The sequence below is a fragment of the Drosophila novamexicana genome, unplaced genomic scaffold (genome assembly GCF_003285875.2).
Source record: "Drosophila novamexicana strain 15010-1031.04,08,12 unplaced genomic scaffold, DnovRS2.1 tig00000009-arrow-pilon, whole genome shotgun sequence".
NCBI classification, from domain to species: domain Eukaryota; kingdom Metazoa; phylum Arthropoda; class Insecta; order Diptera; family Drosophilidae; genus Drosophila; species Drosophila novamexicana.
Window position 1 is genome coordinate 2,662,673 of NW_020824766.1, and position 14,592 is coordinate 2,677,264.

Genomic DNA, 14,592 nt, shown 5'->3' on the forward strand with positions numbered 1-14,592 from the left:
GCATAAATCCAGCAATTTTTCAAAACGAAAGCAGCAGAGTGAAATTCAATATAAACGCAAATTATTTTTCTGTTCGATAGAAGCGAACAAAAATAACGGCATCCATCAGACACAAACTTTGAGAACCAGCGAAAAAAATAAGAAATGTGTCCTGTTTGCAGGATGTCTGTGCCTCTTGCTATGCCCCTGTCTGGCTCCGACATAAATCTGTTGTCCGCTCTTTGAGCTCTTTAGTGGGCGTGGCCAGTGCGTGCCTGAAAGATACCTTTAAACGGCCTCCGTGCATTGGAAGCTGCTTAAAGCCATGCCCAGCCAGAAGCCGTAAGCTTTGTATATGTTGACCTTTTTTGGTTTGCCGGAAACTGGCCTTTGATTGTAAGCATAAAAAACGTTAATAGGCAATTTGTATTGCATAACTTAGGCACTTTATGACTATTATTGACTGTCATTTAAAGTTAACAAAGGGAAAACTCCTTTTCAGTTATGTAAACTATGAGCACAGGAGCTGCGTACAGGTATGAATATACCCGCAAGGCATATTTGCCGCATACAGGACATTTAATAAAGGCAATAAGTTGTCTTTTGGAAACTAACCAAATTAAATTCATCATGCGCAACGCAGGTCCCCAAAACTTTTACACGTTCGCTTGCGTCTCGGCATACGAAATGAACCGCACGCACAAATCTTTTGGCATATTCAATTAACTTTTAATGGACACATTTGGCAGTTAAGCCCAGCAAAAGGGACAATATGCGTTATTGAATTTTATGCGTAGGTTCTTTAGCTTTATTAGCTCTAACTAAAAGTCAAATATGACAGTATATTTATGCGTGAATAATGGCCAACAGACACGGATTTTGCAAAAGTAGCAAAACAGTCTATAAATACAAATATAACTTTCACGAAATTAATATATACAGGTAGCAAGCGCTCAGAAGCCATTCGCAGCAGCTGCACTTAAAATGCCTCCGTACGGGTAGAATGTTCGCGCTATCCATTTGTTACCCTGTTTAGCCTTAAACAGGGTATTATGGGTTCCGATATTATATAATACATGCAAAAATAAGAAGGAATATGTGACATGTAGAGGGACATGCAGAGTAAGTAAGGGAAAACCCTTAAACTTTCGAATTTCGAAGGTTCTTTCAATTATACTCAACCCAAGGTTTTATTGAATCAAAAACCAGACGTAGGACATTACCAAGCCGAGCACTATTAAAAGGTCAATATTCTAACCCTTTTTCCCTTGTCTTGCTTCTTTTTCGTGCTGTAAAAAGTGTGAGGGCGGGTCAAGGCCAAATATGGACTAAGGAGGAGCTGCTGGGATGCAGCTGCTGCTTGCTGTCCATCCATTACGGTCAAAGGGCAGCAGAAAAGCGAACTTGCATTTAGTTGAATTCAAAATTGAATTACGCCACATTATTTGTTTGTTTCTATACTTTATCCTAACTATTCTACAAACATAATTTGTGCATGCTGTCCGAAATAACAAAAAAAAATCTCTACTCTGACCAATTTCCTGTTTGTTGTTTTTACAAAAAAATTGCCACAGGCCTTTTATGATATAAATGTCCCATTACACGCAATTCGTTTTGTTTCTCACGCCATTTCCTGGAGCAATCCCATGATTTTGAACTGTCCATTTATATTTTTGGCAAATGTACATTTAAATATTTCATGTATTATTTTGTGTAATTTAAATTGCATTAACACAGGACAACAAGTTGAACACAATCCTAAGCGAAAGCTAGCAAAACGCTCTCTCGTTCTCGCTACGCCCTGCACAAAATGTTCGTATACATTTTCTGTATGCATACGTGGCGTATGCGCAACTTTCACTTAATATTCAAATTCAAGTAATAAACGAAAAGATGTGATGTGTTATACATTTTAATACATTTTATTCTCATTGCTTTTCAGTTGCTTGCATTCACTTAAATTGTTCACAAATTACACAGGCAGATAGTAAGAATCGAATACAGAACGAGCTCTTTCATGTTCTGGCTTTTACAATTAATTATCAAATGCATTGAACAGTTACGCTTACATTAAATACATATAGTGTATATATTAAAGATGCGGTGGATAACATCTTTTTGGATATTATTTTCATTTTTAAACGAATTCCTTAATACGTATCGAATCGAATCAAGGAGGCATTCATTACGTTTACGCTTTTAATACAAGGCAAAATGCACAAAACTTTCTTAAAGTTTATCGCTCGTTTTAAGAACATTTTGAAAGTTTATGTTATACATATCCAATGGCATTTAGAACTGACTGAGTTAAATTGGTACAAATGACTGACTGATTGATTGATTAACTGACTGGCTGACTGACTGACTTGCTTTAATTAAGCAACATAGGCGTGAAGTACTTATTATTAACACACACATTTCATTTATATTGTATCAAAAATACTTTTTACGACTTCATTTACATATTTGCAAAAACATTTAAGGTAATACCGTTAACAAAAATACTTGACAAACAGGAATTTTGCTTAACATTGTTTGTTACCAAATTCACAAAAAATAGTTTACATTAATTTGGGACAAGTTGTATGCGTGTGCATGTTTGTGTGGCTGTGTGTATAGTGTCTGTGCGAAGTTGTGTGTGTGTGTGTGTGTGTGTGTGTGTGTGTGTGTGTGTGTGTGTGTGTGTGTGTGTGTGTGTGTGTGTGTGTGTAGGTGGGTGGTATGTCTTATGCCCAGTCCTTCTTGATCTCAAAGGTCCAATCCCATTTAAGATGTATGTGCTTGTCATCATCCGTAAAAACCGACGATACGGAGTAGGTGCCCCTCGATACCATGCCCGAGGGCGCCTCCTCAGCTGGCGTCAAATAGGATTGTATTTCCTTTTTGGGGGGATAGGAGCCGACCATATGCGTCATTTTGTCCACTGCGAAAAATAAAACATTTTTATTAGAAAATACGATTATTATTTTAAGCATAACTATTGTAAAGCGACAAAGCAAGGGCTTACCAACAACTTAGGTTTATATGAATTAATTATCCAGCATGGGTTAGGCAATCAAATACAAACAAATTTCGCATTTAATGTTGTTTTAGCACATTAGTATTGTAAATATTGCAAATGTTATAACAACTATGTAGGCTACACTGAATAACCCGCACAGCAAAGCTGTGCCATCGAAGCTGCTGCCCATTGTACAAAAATATCTAATCTGATTTGCTTGAAGGTATAAAAGGTACTAACACTAGCTAAGAGATACAGCAATGTGTCTGCGACCATTGAAAGCCCGTCAAGTGCCGACACTGAGCTGGGCAGCGCCAACTGACACTGGACAGGTGTTATGCACGTATCATTTACCAAAATCAAACATTGCCTGAGATATATATAGATATATAAGCAGCAGGTGATTGCTTAGTTACATCAGATATCTGTTGTCCCAGCCATGATTCCCACAACTCGCAAAGTTCCCTTTTAGTCAGTTTGTGTGGATGATATGATGATATGATGCTTACCTGGCACACCCATTCGGTAGGTCTTTTGCACATACTTGAGGCCATGCACAATTTCACGTTGTACAATAAAATCGATCCGCACCTTGTATTGAACACCTTCTTTGATCACAAAGAGCTGAGTTAAAGTTCAAAAAATCAGTTATGACTGCATAAGAGAGTGTAAAATATAAAACAAACCTGCTTTTTGAGCTGACTAATATCGCCGCTTAAGTCCAATTCCATATCATCGCGTCCTTCGACGACTAGCGCCAGCTTCTTAACAATAACTTTTCGGCTGTCATTCGGTTCTTTATGGGTGTAAAAAATATATTGTTAACCAAACTTGTTCAATCTTAATCTTTGTCCATACTGACCAACAATAATCTTTTCCGCTTGCGCTGCGCCCAGCAAAGCCTCCTTATAACGTCGCAAACTCTCATCTTCCTGATCGGCAGCCATCAGATCTTCAATAGTCTTCTCAGGTGGGGCTTGATAATTGGCATCGTGCACATCCTCATCATGTGGATCAGCATGTTGGTGCGTCTCTGTTTCGGCCATGGCACTCTAACTGTAATCCAGAGTAAGGAAATGTTAATAACATAAGTATAAATGTGCAATGCTGTTAAGGAATTCTTTTGCTTGCGGAGCATAATGGCACATATTTCTTACAAATATATACCTATGAATGAACGTATATATACTTTTAATAACAAATATCTAATTTAAATAATAAATGTGTATGCTACAAATACCCAACCCAGCGTAACACTATATATGCTTGTTTTTTCGTTCAATAATATTGATTAAATTCAAATTATTAACACATAAATGAACGCTACTTTGGCCACACTTTGCAGGAGCAGAAAGAAAGCTGGTCAACACATGGATGCAGCTGGCTTCGTATGCAAACATATATATATATATATATATGTACACACATACACATACATGAATTTATTTGTATGTGCACATACATACATGTGTATGTGCAGAGAACTGGCCAAATACGGGCCCGCATGGACAGATAAGGCAGAAACATATTAACAGCGATAGAGCGAACACTGTTGCTGGGTTGAGGAGGGGACGAGGAGGTGGTCGGACCGACATTGAATAATATTGACCAGAATGGGTTGACTACGACTACGATAGCCCCCACACGCAAACATTTTACATTTTTTTTGTTTTTTTGTATTCTTTATCTGAGTTTGTTGTTGGCTTTGTTTTTCATTATCTGCATGGAGGTTGCTTTGTTTTAAATACCCATTTCCATTTCTGTGAAACGATAATTTCGTTCAATTTCAATTACAATATTTCCTAGTTTGGTTTGAATGGGTTAATCAAATGCATTAAGTATTAAATTAAATATAGTTGCTGACTTATTCTCGGTACTGTAATTGTTATTGTGACGCATGGCCTGCGACAATCGAGATAATAAAATTGTATTTTTATTCACTTTTGTATAATTTTGCTTTGATATTTTCAGTACATACATATTACTCAAATAAAGAAAGAAAAAAAGCAAGAAATATATATATACTTTTTCTTAGAATAAATTCTACACTTTTTTTTTTATTTTTTTGGCAAATTCCAGTGTATTTGAATTGAGTTACTAAACGAAAATTAATTAAGTGTGAATGCAAAATAAACAGGCCAAAGAGCAAGCGAAATAACAACATTTGAAAACAGCCAAAACGATCAAACGAAACAAATTTCAAACATCAAATCCAGACAAGCAAACGAGAAACCCACGAAATTGGGAAAATGAACATAGACGACCCCCCGTCAAACTGTGAGCGATGCTGACTGAGGGAACAGTTCAAGGAAATGAACACCGTGATGACGCCGCTGCTTGGGCAGCCTGATAAAAAAAAATGCACGGCACGCCGCGGCAGAGACCCAGACGCATGAATCACGCACACCAACACAAACGCATGTACGCACACACGCACGCAGTAAGGCCGGCATAAATAGCGTTTTTTTGATTATTAGCCAGCAAATTTTTCGGGAGTGGCGCAGCTCCTGCTAGCAGATAAGCGAATGCTTTTAACTTTTCACTTAATACTGATTTTTATACTGTTCTTTTGCCTTCACACATACGTTTGCATATATTTACACGTATACGTACTAACCGGAAACTCACCTTTGTATTCTCCAAATATTAGTTATATAGTATAGTTATAGTACTCAAAAATTTTGCCGATATTTTTTTACAATTACAAATAATTTTAATACTTTATTATAAACAAGCAAAAACAACAAAACACGAGCAGCAAGAGGTTCAAGCTGTGACAATCTATTAGAGATGAGCGTTAAAATTACGTACCCGATACTTGAGAAAAGTATGCAAAAGTATCGAGTCCCGTCGTACGATTATTTTGTTACAAATAACTATCAGTTTATAATTCATTTATATTGCAACAATTACTTCATATAAAAACCAAATTAAAATTTAATAGTCAAAACGATCTACGAATATTAATCAATAATTAGTGTTTCAAATGGTTTATTTGCCAAAAACACAAATATTGTCACTAATACTATAACTAGCATTTGTTTTTTTGCCGCTGTGCACGGAAACCATTGCCAGTGTTGTTAACCTCTGCTTGGACAGCTGATTATTACTTCATCGCCGCATAAAAGGCTTAATATTTATCAACTAAAAATGCAAAGTTCCCAATATTTGAATCAATTTCACACCGCCGACAAACTGGCTGAGGAGCCTTGGCCCGAAGATGCCACACTCTATCAGGTAGGATGGACGCGGCAAAAGTCAAATCTGATATAAATATGTTTTATACCATCCCGTTAGCCCTTTGAGGCGGAACAAATTTTATTGCCGGAGAACGCTAGCTGCCTGGCTGTCAAGGCATATTTGAAGATGTGCAATCTGCCCTTTGGCGTTCGGTCTTGCGCAAATGCGGAGCACATGTCACCCGGCGGCCGGATGACCAAATTGCCATTTATACGCGCGGGCGCGTTCATTTTTGCCGAATTTGAGCCAATTGTGAACTTTGTGGAACAGAAGGACATGGCAATAGGCAGCTGGCAGGATGAAGACGAGAAGGCGGATATGCGTACATATGTCTCGCTAGTGGAAAACATCTTTACCATGGCGGAATTGTATGTTAGCTTCAAGAACGAGCGCGTCTACAAAGAGATAACAGCACCCCGCAATGGAGCCGTATACCCCTGGCCATTAAACATAATACAAAACTATAGCAAACGTCGCAATGCACTGCGCCAACTGAAGGTGTATCAATGGCACGATCTGAGCATCGATCATGTCATCGAGAAAGTGGCCAAATGCTGTGAGACGCTTGAATATAAACTGAAAGAATCGCCAGATACGCCCTTCTTCTTTGGTGACCAGCCATGTGAACTGGATGCCATTGCCTTTGGCCATTTATTCACCATATTGACAACGAGGCTACCCAACATGGCGCTGGCACAAACAGTGCAAAAATTTGGGCATCTGGTGGCATTTTGTCGCTTCATCGATGAGAAATACTTTCAGATGAGGTGCTTGCAAGACTAGTTATTAGATGGTTTTCACTGTTATTATTTTGTGCATATAGAATATATGGCAAAATTATCTATTTTCTTAAGCTTCCGATATTGTTGGCCCACAGCTTTAATGATTTTGTGTTATGCATTTATACACACATGCCAAAACAATCAACATGATTTGTAGTTTTTGTTTTTATCACGGCTTGGCTTCAGCAAACCCCAACTTCAATTATGGAATATTTTGACTTGAATTAATACAAAACATTTTTCTTACAGCAAATAAACAAATGTTACTGGACGCGTCTAACAAATATTATATAAAATAAATTCGAGCTCGTTAAACATTTACATCTAGTCTTTTTAAATAAAGAAATATCAACTTTGGGTTGCAAATGAATGGAAATAAACATTTACCGTAATGTAGGCATTTGAAATTTAACAGACTTCTTCCTATTTAACAGAGTTACATCCCCAGTTTACAGAGCGTAGCGATGATTTTTGTTTCTTATCGATAGGTCGAATTTCTGCATTGACCATTTTGTTGTGGAAATGCATGCCATTTGTTGAAAGTAAATTTAAATACGCGGACAAACCAATTTTGTTTTGCTACAATTTGGAATAGTGCTCCAATTGCTATATTTCATAGAATGAAGAAACAGAAAGAGAACAAAGCAGCTGTTGCTGACAAAGCGGTGATCAAGAAAATATATAATTCAAAGCGTCCAAAAGTAAAAGCAATCTGGCAGACAAAGGACATTTATAAACTAATACGCGAGGTGAAAAAGGAATTATGCATTTGGAACTCGCCCAACATAAGGAATGCCAATAAACATGAAAGAAAGGAGGCCTGGTCAAGAATAGCCGCTGAATTCAATGGCCAATATGATGATGTTGAACTACAAGCAAAGTGGACGAGCCTACGATCACAATATCGTCAATGCCAAAGAACCAAAATGTTCTATTGGAAATACTTTAAGACACTTTCGTTTATCGATAAGAGTCCGCCTGAAGCGGCTGCTCCTGCCAAAAGCCCCACGCCATCTACATCCATATGCTCCATTGAGGACAGCAATGACAGTGCATTGGACACCGCATCGTTGTCTGGCGTTGAAACAGTCACAGCCGACTCCTCATTGCCCAAGGCCACATTTTCGGAGACTCTTTTAAACCAAAGTATCACAGGATCAGCCGCAGATGTGGCCAATCCCATATGTCAGCTAGGAGAAACCCACTTTCAATCGCCGGATAGGAACGAGGCCTTGATGGCATTTTTGCTCAGTGAATTGCAAACACTGCGCGAAGAGGATGCAAATATTTTGCGCTGTCGTCTGCAGCGAACTCTGCTGGAGTTTAATGAGGAAAGGCAGACCAATTTGGCCAGGCACACTGTGCAGCTCAACGACGTGAAGCCTGTTTTGTAGTTTATAACATAAGCAAACTTTGTAAATTAATAGAATAAATAGACATATTGATATCAAACTCTAACGCTAAGATAAGAGTAAGAATTGTTAGCATGGTTACAGTTTTAAGAGTTCATATGCAATCCTTGCTTGTCCTGTATGCGCATATTTATATATCTACCCTTAAGATTGCTAAACATATTTAAAAACCTAGTCTGCTCCCAGTCATCATTATTGTAATCATAAGTTGTATATTTTCTTGGTTCTTGATTTTTCATATGGTCTCCAAGAACTCCATATCATGCAGTTCCATGAGCTGGTACTGTGAAGCTTCGCCTCCAAAGGCAACAAAATTATACCTTTTCTGGCCATAGAGCCCGCAAGGATTGTCACTCGGAATGCGATGGAGATTCTCCAAAACTATTCATATTAATTATGTTGAACAACACGTTATGGTAATCAGCTCAATTTCTATAAAAAATTCTCAGAACCATTGACTCTTTGATTGATAATCCCTCCGCGGCGATCTGTATGGATATTGTATGAATCAGATGTTTAATTGGTCTTACACTTTATTTAAATAGTTAGTGGAGCAGCTAGTTTTCTAGTTATCTGATTTTCACTTCCAAACTGAGCATAATATCACAGTTATTTCCAATCTCACACTCTTCATCTTTTAATCTATCTTTATTGTCCATCTGAGAGACCTTATTAGTTCGTCCTTGCATAGATTCTCGGCTACTTTCAATTGAAGATTGAATGCTTTAGTATAACACTCAATTATTTCAGATGAATCCCTTTTCATCGGTTTTTGCATATTCAACGTATACTATATTTATTTCGTTCAGCATTCCTTGCCTTATGGCCCAATTTCTAGCTAATCTAAGAAGCCATCGTTATATAAAGTTTATTCAAATATTCCCAACCATAGAAACAAGTTTAAGTGCACTGTAAAAATATATGCAACATTTTATTCGGCGATCCTAAAGTAGATTTTTGTTTATTAATTTCCTAAACTGTTTGTTTTGGATTTAATTATTTTGTAAACTCTCTTAATACATGTCATCTGTGCTAATTACAATATACTTTATAAATATTGAGTTCGTATAGAATTCAATAGATTTGCATACACAAATTCATTTTGCAATGTACATGGTTTTAAAATAGAATCGTAAGTAATTATTAAAATTCTTTAAATGGAAATATGCGTTATTTGTTGTCCGTAGCAATTGTTAAGAACCTTCCATTAAAATATATATGTATATCGGTGCATTAATTATTTTTTACCTCAAATTGAAAATGATTTTTGATTTTTCTTTTTTTTTTTTTTTTGAAATGAGGTTAAGTGAATTCAAGACTTTACAGTTGTCCAATACGTTAAATTGGATAAAATTAACACAACACACTAATAATAATAATAATAATAATAGTAATTATAATAAAAAAGTATCATTTTTTTCATAGACAGAACGGGATATCGAAAATCTATAATTATTAACTTATCAAATCTAACGAAACGCCATCGTCCGCCATTTTGTCGTCCCTTTTCATCCCGTTGAATTTCAGTAGCAGCAGCAACAGCAGCAGCGCCGCTTGCGTCAGCGCCTCTCGTACTTGGTTACTGGCACTGAGAGCCGTGTGCGCAGCCCATGAGACGTCGCTGCGCTGCCGCCGGCAGTGCTGTTCGCTCTGCTTCGCTCCATGGCAGAGCGACGTCGATTGTTGTTGTTGTTGCTGTTTGCTGGCAGTGTATGATTATTGCTTTTGTTGCGTGTCGATGAACCGTTACCGCTGGCTCCCATGCCGACGCTGGCGCTGCTGTCGCTATAGCGCTGCCGTTTGCTGATCACAGCAGTATCTGTGTATGTGTGTGAGCGTGTTTGTGTGTGTGTAGAGAGAAAGAGTGTGTGTGTGTTAAATAGTTGGAAAAATGAATGCAAGTGTTAAATGCGAATTACGAATTACATTTGCTAACTTAATTATCATAAACGGGGGCAGTAGAATTCCCAGTTACATCATCATCATCATCATTAACATCAACCTGATTAACTGCTGCATCTTCAACATCATCAACACCATTCCCATTCTCATTGCCATTGCCATTGCCATTGTCATTGTCATTGTCATTGCCAGCAGCAGCAGCTAAAACCTGAGGCACGTCCATAGCGGCCATTTCTTCCAACTGCTCCACATCAGCCATTTCTGCTGTTAGCCAAAGCACACAGTACAATAAATGTAAATCCAAAACAAACAAAAAATAGAAAACAAAGAGAAAGAGAGAAAAAAAACATTGGGCAATTTGCCATCATAATACAAATTTTGATACAAATTTTGAATACATTTTTAGGTGTTTCTCTTTTACTATATATATATATATATTTTTTTTTTTTTTTTTGGCGTTATCAATGAGAACCTCTCATGGACATGACGATGGCGATGGCGCAGTGATCCTTCAGTGTAATGATTGTGTACGAGTATGTGTGTATTTGCATGAATGATTAAGGATTATGTACATGTGTCCAGATATCACCCGTGTGGTTGGCGGGCAACAGAATACCTCCACAGCATGTCCCCGCTTGTCGTACGAGGCGACTAATAGAGACACTTGGGTAAAGAGTCCAAAGCTTTTGGTCAACTTTGAACTGGGTGTTTTCTTTTTAAATGGGAACAAGCAAAGCTATTTATAATTTAATCTTGAAACCGTATTACGGAGCCGGTACAATATGTTAAAAAAGCGGTTAAATGACAATCTGTGAAACTGCGTTCATTGTTAGCATTCTTTAAGAACTCGGCGGAAAAAAGGAATACATTTAAATTGTACTCTCATTACTCAAAGACAAATGAGTCATGAATATGATAAAGCAGAATGATGCGACTATGATGATTGATGAATGTTATGTGCTTGAAATTCGAGCAGGCCATGTCTGGCCTTCACTTACCTTTAGCGCCCAGTTTGCGCTTGGCTAAAGAGCTGGCAGTTCTGCTATCGGGCGCACTGAGGCGTCCGCTGTTAGCGCTTCGCTTTAGGCACGGATCGGATCGGCGCTCGCGCGTATTGGCCAGATTAGCGGTAACGGGTTGGTCGGCACTCTTCTTGGCCACATTCTTGCTACTGTTGCCATTGGCAGCAGCGCTATCCTGGCCGTCAAGCGCTGCTGCAGCCGCGGAGGCGGCGGCGGCATTAGCCCGTTTAAGATTAGCTGGCATGCGCTTGGGTGGCTGCATGGCGCTGGCAGTGCTGCCTGATGAGGTAGTTGGCATATCGTTGCTGGAGTTAGCCGTTGGTTTTTGTGGCGACTTGTGTTTAAGATCATCCTGCTTCTTGTGCATGCCCACATCCAACCAGTATTTGAGCTGCGCCTCACGCTGTCGCTGCATTAGCTCCTGGCCGGCAGCATATTTACTAAGCAGACCCTGAAGCTTTTGCACCGTCTTGTACACCGTCTCCGCCGCAATCAGGCCGTAGTCGAACAGCGAGCACATGTGCAGAATAAAATTGCGATAGAGATTCTTGCGGACAATCTCATGGCCCTTGGCATCCAGAAACATTTCGCAGGCCAATGGCAGCTGGCAGTCACCGACAAAGCCATGGCGCATCACGTGCAGATTCCAAAGCTTCATTAGCTCCTTCTCGCCCTCGTTGACATCGGAGAACTCATCGATCATTTGTATGGTCTTTTGGCGCAGCCAAAGTGGATCGCTTTCGCCCTCAGAGTCAATGTCTAGCTCCTTAGGATGCACCGGCAGGCAAGTCTCCGTATGATGGTACAACCTGTGGGAATGGATCATCAATTGTTATACCAAAACCGCAACTAGACTAGGAATGCTCTGGAAGAGAATCATTTTACTTAGCTTTACTGCTCACCTATTATGTCCAGTTATGTACGAACGCTGATTACTGATGTCATCCTCGTCCAACTCCAGGAATTCATCTAGGCAGGTCTTCTGGCGTCTGGGCCTACATACCATTAAGCTAGTGACCGAGGTGCGCCTAACCGGACCACAGGTACGTGCGAACGACGAGCCCGATGGACCGGCCAGATCATAGGGTGAACCAGCATAGGAGCCATCGTAGGTATCATTGATGGTCACATCGATGCGAGCGCCGGTGCCCGCTGGCTGGTACGTAAAATTGAAGCGTGCGTGGCACAGCTTGAGATGCTTAAGCAACGCATACAGACGCAGGCAGTCCAATCCACACCATGGACAGTTCAGTTCCTGAGTGTACTCCGTCTGTTGGCGTGTGTTGTTGCTGTACATGAAATTGTAGACGATTTGTATGTGCTCCGGCACTGCCTTGCAAATGCTGCCGTTCTTTAGGCCGCTGCAATTGTTATTGTTATTATTATTGTTGTTGTTATTGTTGATATTCATGTGACTAAGATCCGCCTCGGCATCCAAATGATGTACATAGCGTTGTATCTCCGGTGCGGCAATTATGTCGGGCAACTGCTCATTGGACAAAGTCAGATGGAATTTAAGCATGGGACTCTGCTGGTACACATCGTAGGTCAGCGAAAGTGGAATGTAGCTATCGGGCATGGTCTCCCAGGTGCATTTCTTTGGTGAGAACGACTTAATGCTAGATGAATTCAACGGCTGCAGCATCGCCTCGTATTCGCCTTCGGTGATGAAACCACTCGACTTCTCGTACAAAATCAACTCCGAGCCGTACATCTTCTCATTGCTACGTGGTCGTTTGCTCGGCGGTGTAGCTGTTGACAAAAATAAACATAAATAAATGTCCCATTCTTCGATACAATGTGCATTATGTTAAGTTGTTTCTCACCAGCATTTTCATCGTTGCACGTTTGGGGCTGCATCTTAATGCGAAAGAGCAGCTTGTAGAGCGTATGCTGATCACCCATGGGTCGCATTGTCTGCAAGGGTATGCTGATGGTGGCATGCTCATCGATGCCTTCATTGGGATTGTAAACAATTTGGCAGCTCTTGCTCAGTAGCTCTTGAAAGTCTAGTGTGCTATCCTTGCGCTTGCTGCGCGTTATCTTATAAAGTGTTGTCTCCACACAGACCCTTTCACCCGCCTGGCAGAGCAGCTGCTCCTGCGCCTGCCTCAGCAGCTCATCGTTGTCTTGTGGTTTAAGCTTTTCATGCAGGGAGTCATAGATAACATGCAGGTAGTTTTGGGTTACAGCCTCAGACTTTTGGGTAATTGTGTCCAGTATGGAGTCTATCTTGAAACTGGCGCGTTTCTTGTTGTTCCGTGACATGCGCTCCTTCATATAGCTGAGCGTGCGATTTAGAAATATGGGCTGCAATATAATAGATGCATAAATCTGGACATGTATGTAATAGCAATAATTTAGCTTACGTTTGTCTCATGGCGATTGCGTAGGTAACGATAGATCTGTGTGGGTTCTGTTAAAGTTTATTGATTAGTTAGACACTGTGATTAGTCTGAACGGACGATATACAAACATACTTTCAAATGCCTGTAAGAAGAGTTCCTGCTCTTGCTGATGTCCGTTAAGTTTTGCATGGCTTTCATGGTTAAGTGTCGTTGATAATGCAGCAGCTGCTGCCGCTGGCGCTGCCAACGCTTCGTTTGTAGCAACATCTGAGCCATGTCCACTGCCATTGTTTAGGCCGTTTATGTTGTTGGCTACAACGCCCGCACCATCGCCATTGTCTCTTTCGCGTTTCTTTGTGGGTGCCATTGTGTTTTGAGGGGGTGCAGAAGGAGGGAGGGCCTCTACCTCAGCCGTTTTACAAACGCGCCGCTTGCTTGCACACGCACTCACACACTTCGCCCTGCTGCCTGTAGCGTTGCTGCAATTTCAGCAAACAAACTATTGATTGTTAAAACATGTTTATGTTTAAAACATGTTTATGTTTGTTTAGTGCGTAAAATTGTAGTTGTTTCTATTTTTCGGCTTTTCCTTCGTGTTTTTCGCCGTTTTCTTTTTCGGCGCGAAACCGTATGCTTTGTTGCAGCGTTTCTGGTGTTATTATAGGAGCCGCGCAACGATACGACTGAATGATGCGTGCTCGCACAACTAGTATTGACAAGGACTATTATCACACGAACATGCTGCTATATTTAAATTTACATTTTTAGCTAAATCTTTGTTTTGTTTGTGATATACTGGTGTATAACATAAAGAAAATATATCCTCATACAGCAAAGCTAGTAAATCGTACCGTGCGTTTTACCCCTGCGACTGAAACACACCCCTGAAGCGTTTTACAACATTGT

The 14,592-nt window shown here is 39.9% G+C and overlaps 4 protein-coding genes across 10 annotated transcripts; 2 read left to right on the forward strand and 2 right to left on the reverse strand.

The window, feature by feature from the left end:
• Positions 1-2,631: 2,631 nt before the first annotated feature.
• On the reverse strand, positions 2,632-5,745 carry LOC115768218 (rho GDP-dissociation inhibitor 1). 2 transcript variants are annotated; one of them, XM_030712744.1, is made up of 5 exons: positions 5,609-5,745; positions 3,843-4,036; positions 3,667-3,776; positions 3,490-3,604; positions 2,633-2,902 (listed from the first exon to the last, which is right to left on the reverse strand). In XM_030712744.1, exons 2-5 carry the CDS (start codon positions 4,024-4,026, stop codon positions 2,706-2,708), a joined length of 606 nt encoding a protein of 201 aa, XP_030568604.1. In that variant the 5' UTR covers positions 4,027-4,036; positions 5,609-5,745; the 3' UTR covers positions 2,633-2,705. The 2 variants fall into 2 exon arrangements, with proteins under 2 accessions (XP_030568612.1, XP_030568604.1); XM_030712752.1 differs by lacking the exon at positions 5,609-5,745 and having other exon boundaries at positions 2,632-2,902.
• A 133-nt stretch (positions 5,746-5,878) lies between these two features.
• Positions 5,879-7,276, forward strand: LOC115768203 (metaxin-2). The gene is made up of 2 exons (XM_030712719.1): positions 5,879-6,217; positions 6,278-7,276. The coding sequence occupies exons 1-2, from the start codon at positions 6,131-6,133 to the stop codon at positions 7,001-7,003; spliced, it is 813 nt and encodes a 270-aa protein (XP_030568579.1). The 5' UTR covers positions 5,879-6,130; the 3' UTR covers positions 7,004-7,276.
• Positions 7,277-7,332: 56 nt separating this feature from the next.
• Positions 7,333-8,460, forward strand: LOC115768213. Its single transcript, XM_030712731.1, has 2 exons — positions 7,333-7,395; positions 7,451-8,460. The coding sequence occupies exon 2, from the start codon at positions 7,623-7,625 to the stop codon at positions 8,394-8,396; it is 774 nt and encodes a 257-aa protein (XP_030568591.1). The 5' UTR covers positions 7,333-7,395; positions 7,451-7,622; the 3' UTR covers positions 8,397-8,460.
• A 1,231-nt stretch (positions 8,461-9,691) lies between these two features.
• LOC115770186 (polycomb protein Su(z)12) lies at positions 9,692-14,560 on the reverse strand. 6 transcript variants are annotated; one of them, XM_030715368.1, is made up of 7 exons: positions 13,819-14,560; positions 13,708-13,754; positions 13,165-13,648; positions 12,241-13,090; positions 11,315-12,147; positions 10,341-10,580; positions 10,153-10,233 (listed from the first exon to the last, which is right to left on the reverse strand). In XM_030715368.1, exons 1-6 carry the CDS (start codon positions 14,051-14,053, stop codon positions 10,351-10,353), a joined length of 2,679 nt encoding a protein of 892 aa, XP_030571228.1. In that variant the 5' UTR covers positions 14,054-14,560; the 3' UTR covers positions 10,153-10,233; positions 10,341-10,350. The 6 variants fall into 6 exon arrangements, with proteins under 6 accessions (XP_030571211.1, XP_030571250.1, XP_030571218.1 ...); XM_030715379.1 differs by having other exon boundaries at positions 10,184-10,233; positions 10,351-10,580; XM_030715351.1 differs by lacking the exon at positions 10,341-10,580 and having other exon boundaries at positions 9,692-10,233; positions 13,819-14,558.
• Between the last annotated feature and the right edge of the window lie 32 nt (positions 14,561-14,592).

What these genes read in the sequence shown, in the direction of transcription:
- LOC115768203 (XM_030712719.1), top strand. Translation starts at nt 6,131, where the DNA reads ATGCAAAGTTCCCAATATTTGAATCAATTTCACACCGCCGACAAACTG. An exon ending in AAGATGCCACACTCTATCAG is followed by an intron (nt 6,218 to 6,277) that starts GTAGGATGGACG and finishes CCATCCCGTTAG; the next exon opens with CCCTTTGAGGCGGAACAAAT.
- LOC115770186 (XM_030715351.1), bottom strand. Translation starts at nt 14,053, where the DNA reads ATGGCACCCACAAAGAAACGCGAAAGAGACAATGGCGATGGTGCGGGC. An exon ending in CTTCTTACAGGCATTTGAAA is followed by an intron (nt 13,755 to 13,818) that starts GTATGTTTGTAT and finishes AAACTTTAACAG; the next exon opens with AACCCACACAGATCTATCGT. An exon ending in GTGCAACGATGAAAATGCTG is followed by an intron (nt 13,091 to 13,164) that starts GTGAGAAACAAC and finishes TTTTGTCAACAG; the next exon opens with CTACACCGCCGAGCAAACGA.
- LOC115768218 (XM_030712752.1), bottom strand. Translation starts at nt 4,026, where the DNA reads ATGGCCGAAACAGAGACGCACCAACATGCTGATCCACATGATGAGGAT. An exon ending in AGCGGAAAAGATTATTGTTG is followed by an intron (nt 3,777 to 3,842) that starts GTCAGTATGGAC and finishes ACACCCATAAAG; the next exon opens with AACCGAATGACAGCCGAAAA. An exon ending in TTAGTCAGCTCAAAAAGCAG is followed by an intron (nt 3,605 to 3,666) that starts GTTTGTTTTATA and finishes ACTTTAACTCAG; the next exon opens with CTCTTTGTGATCAAAGAAGG.
- LOC115768213 (XM_030712731.1), top strand. Translation starts at nt 7,623, where the DNA reads ATGAAGAAACAGAAAGAGAACAAAGCAGCTGTTGCTGACAAAGCGGTG.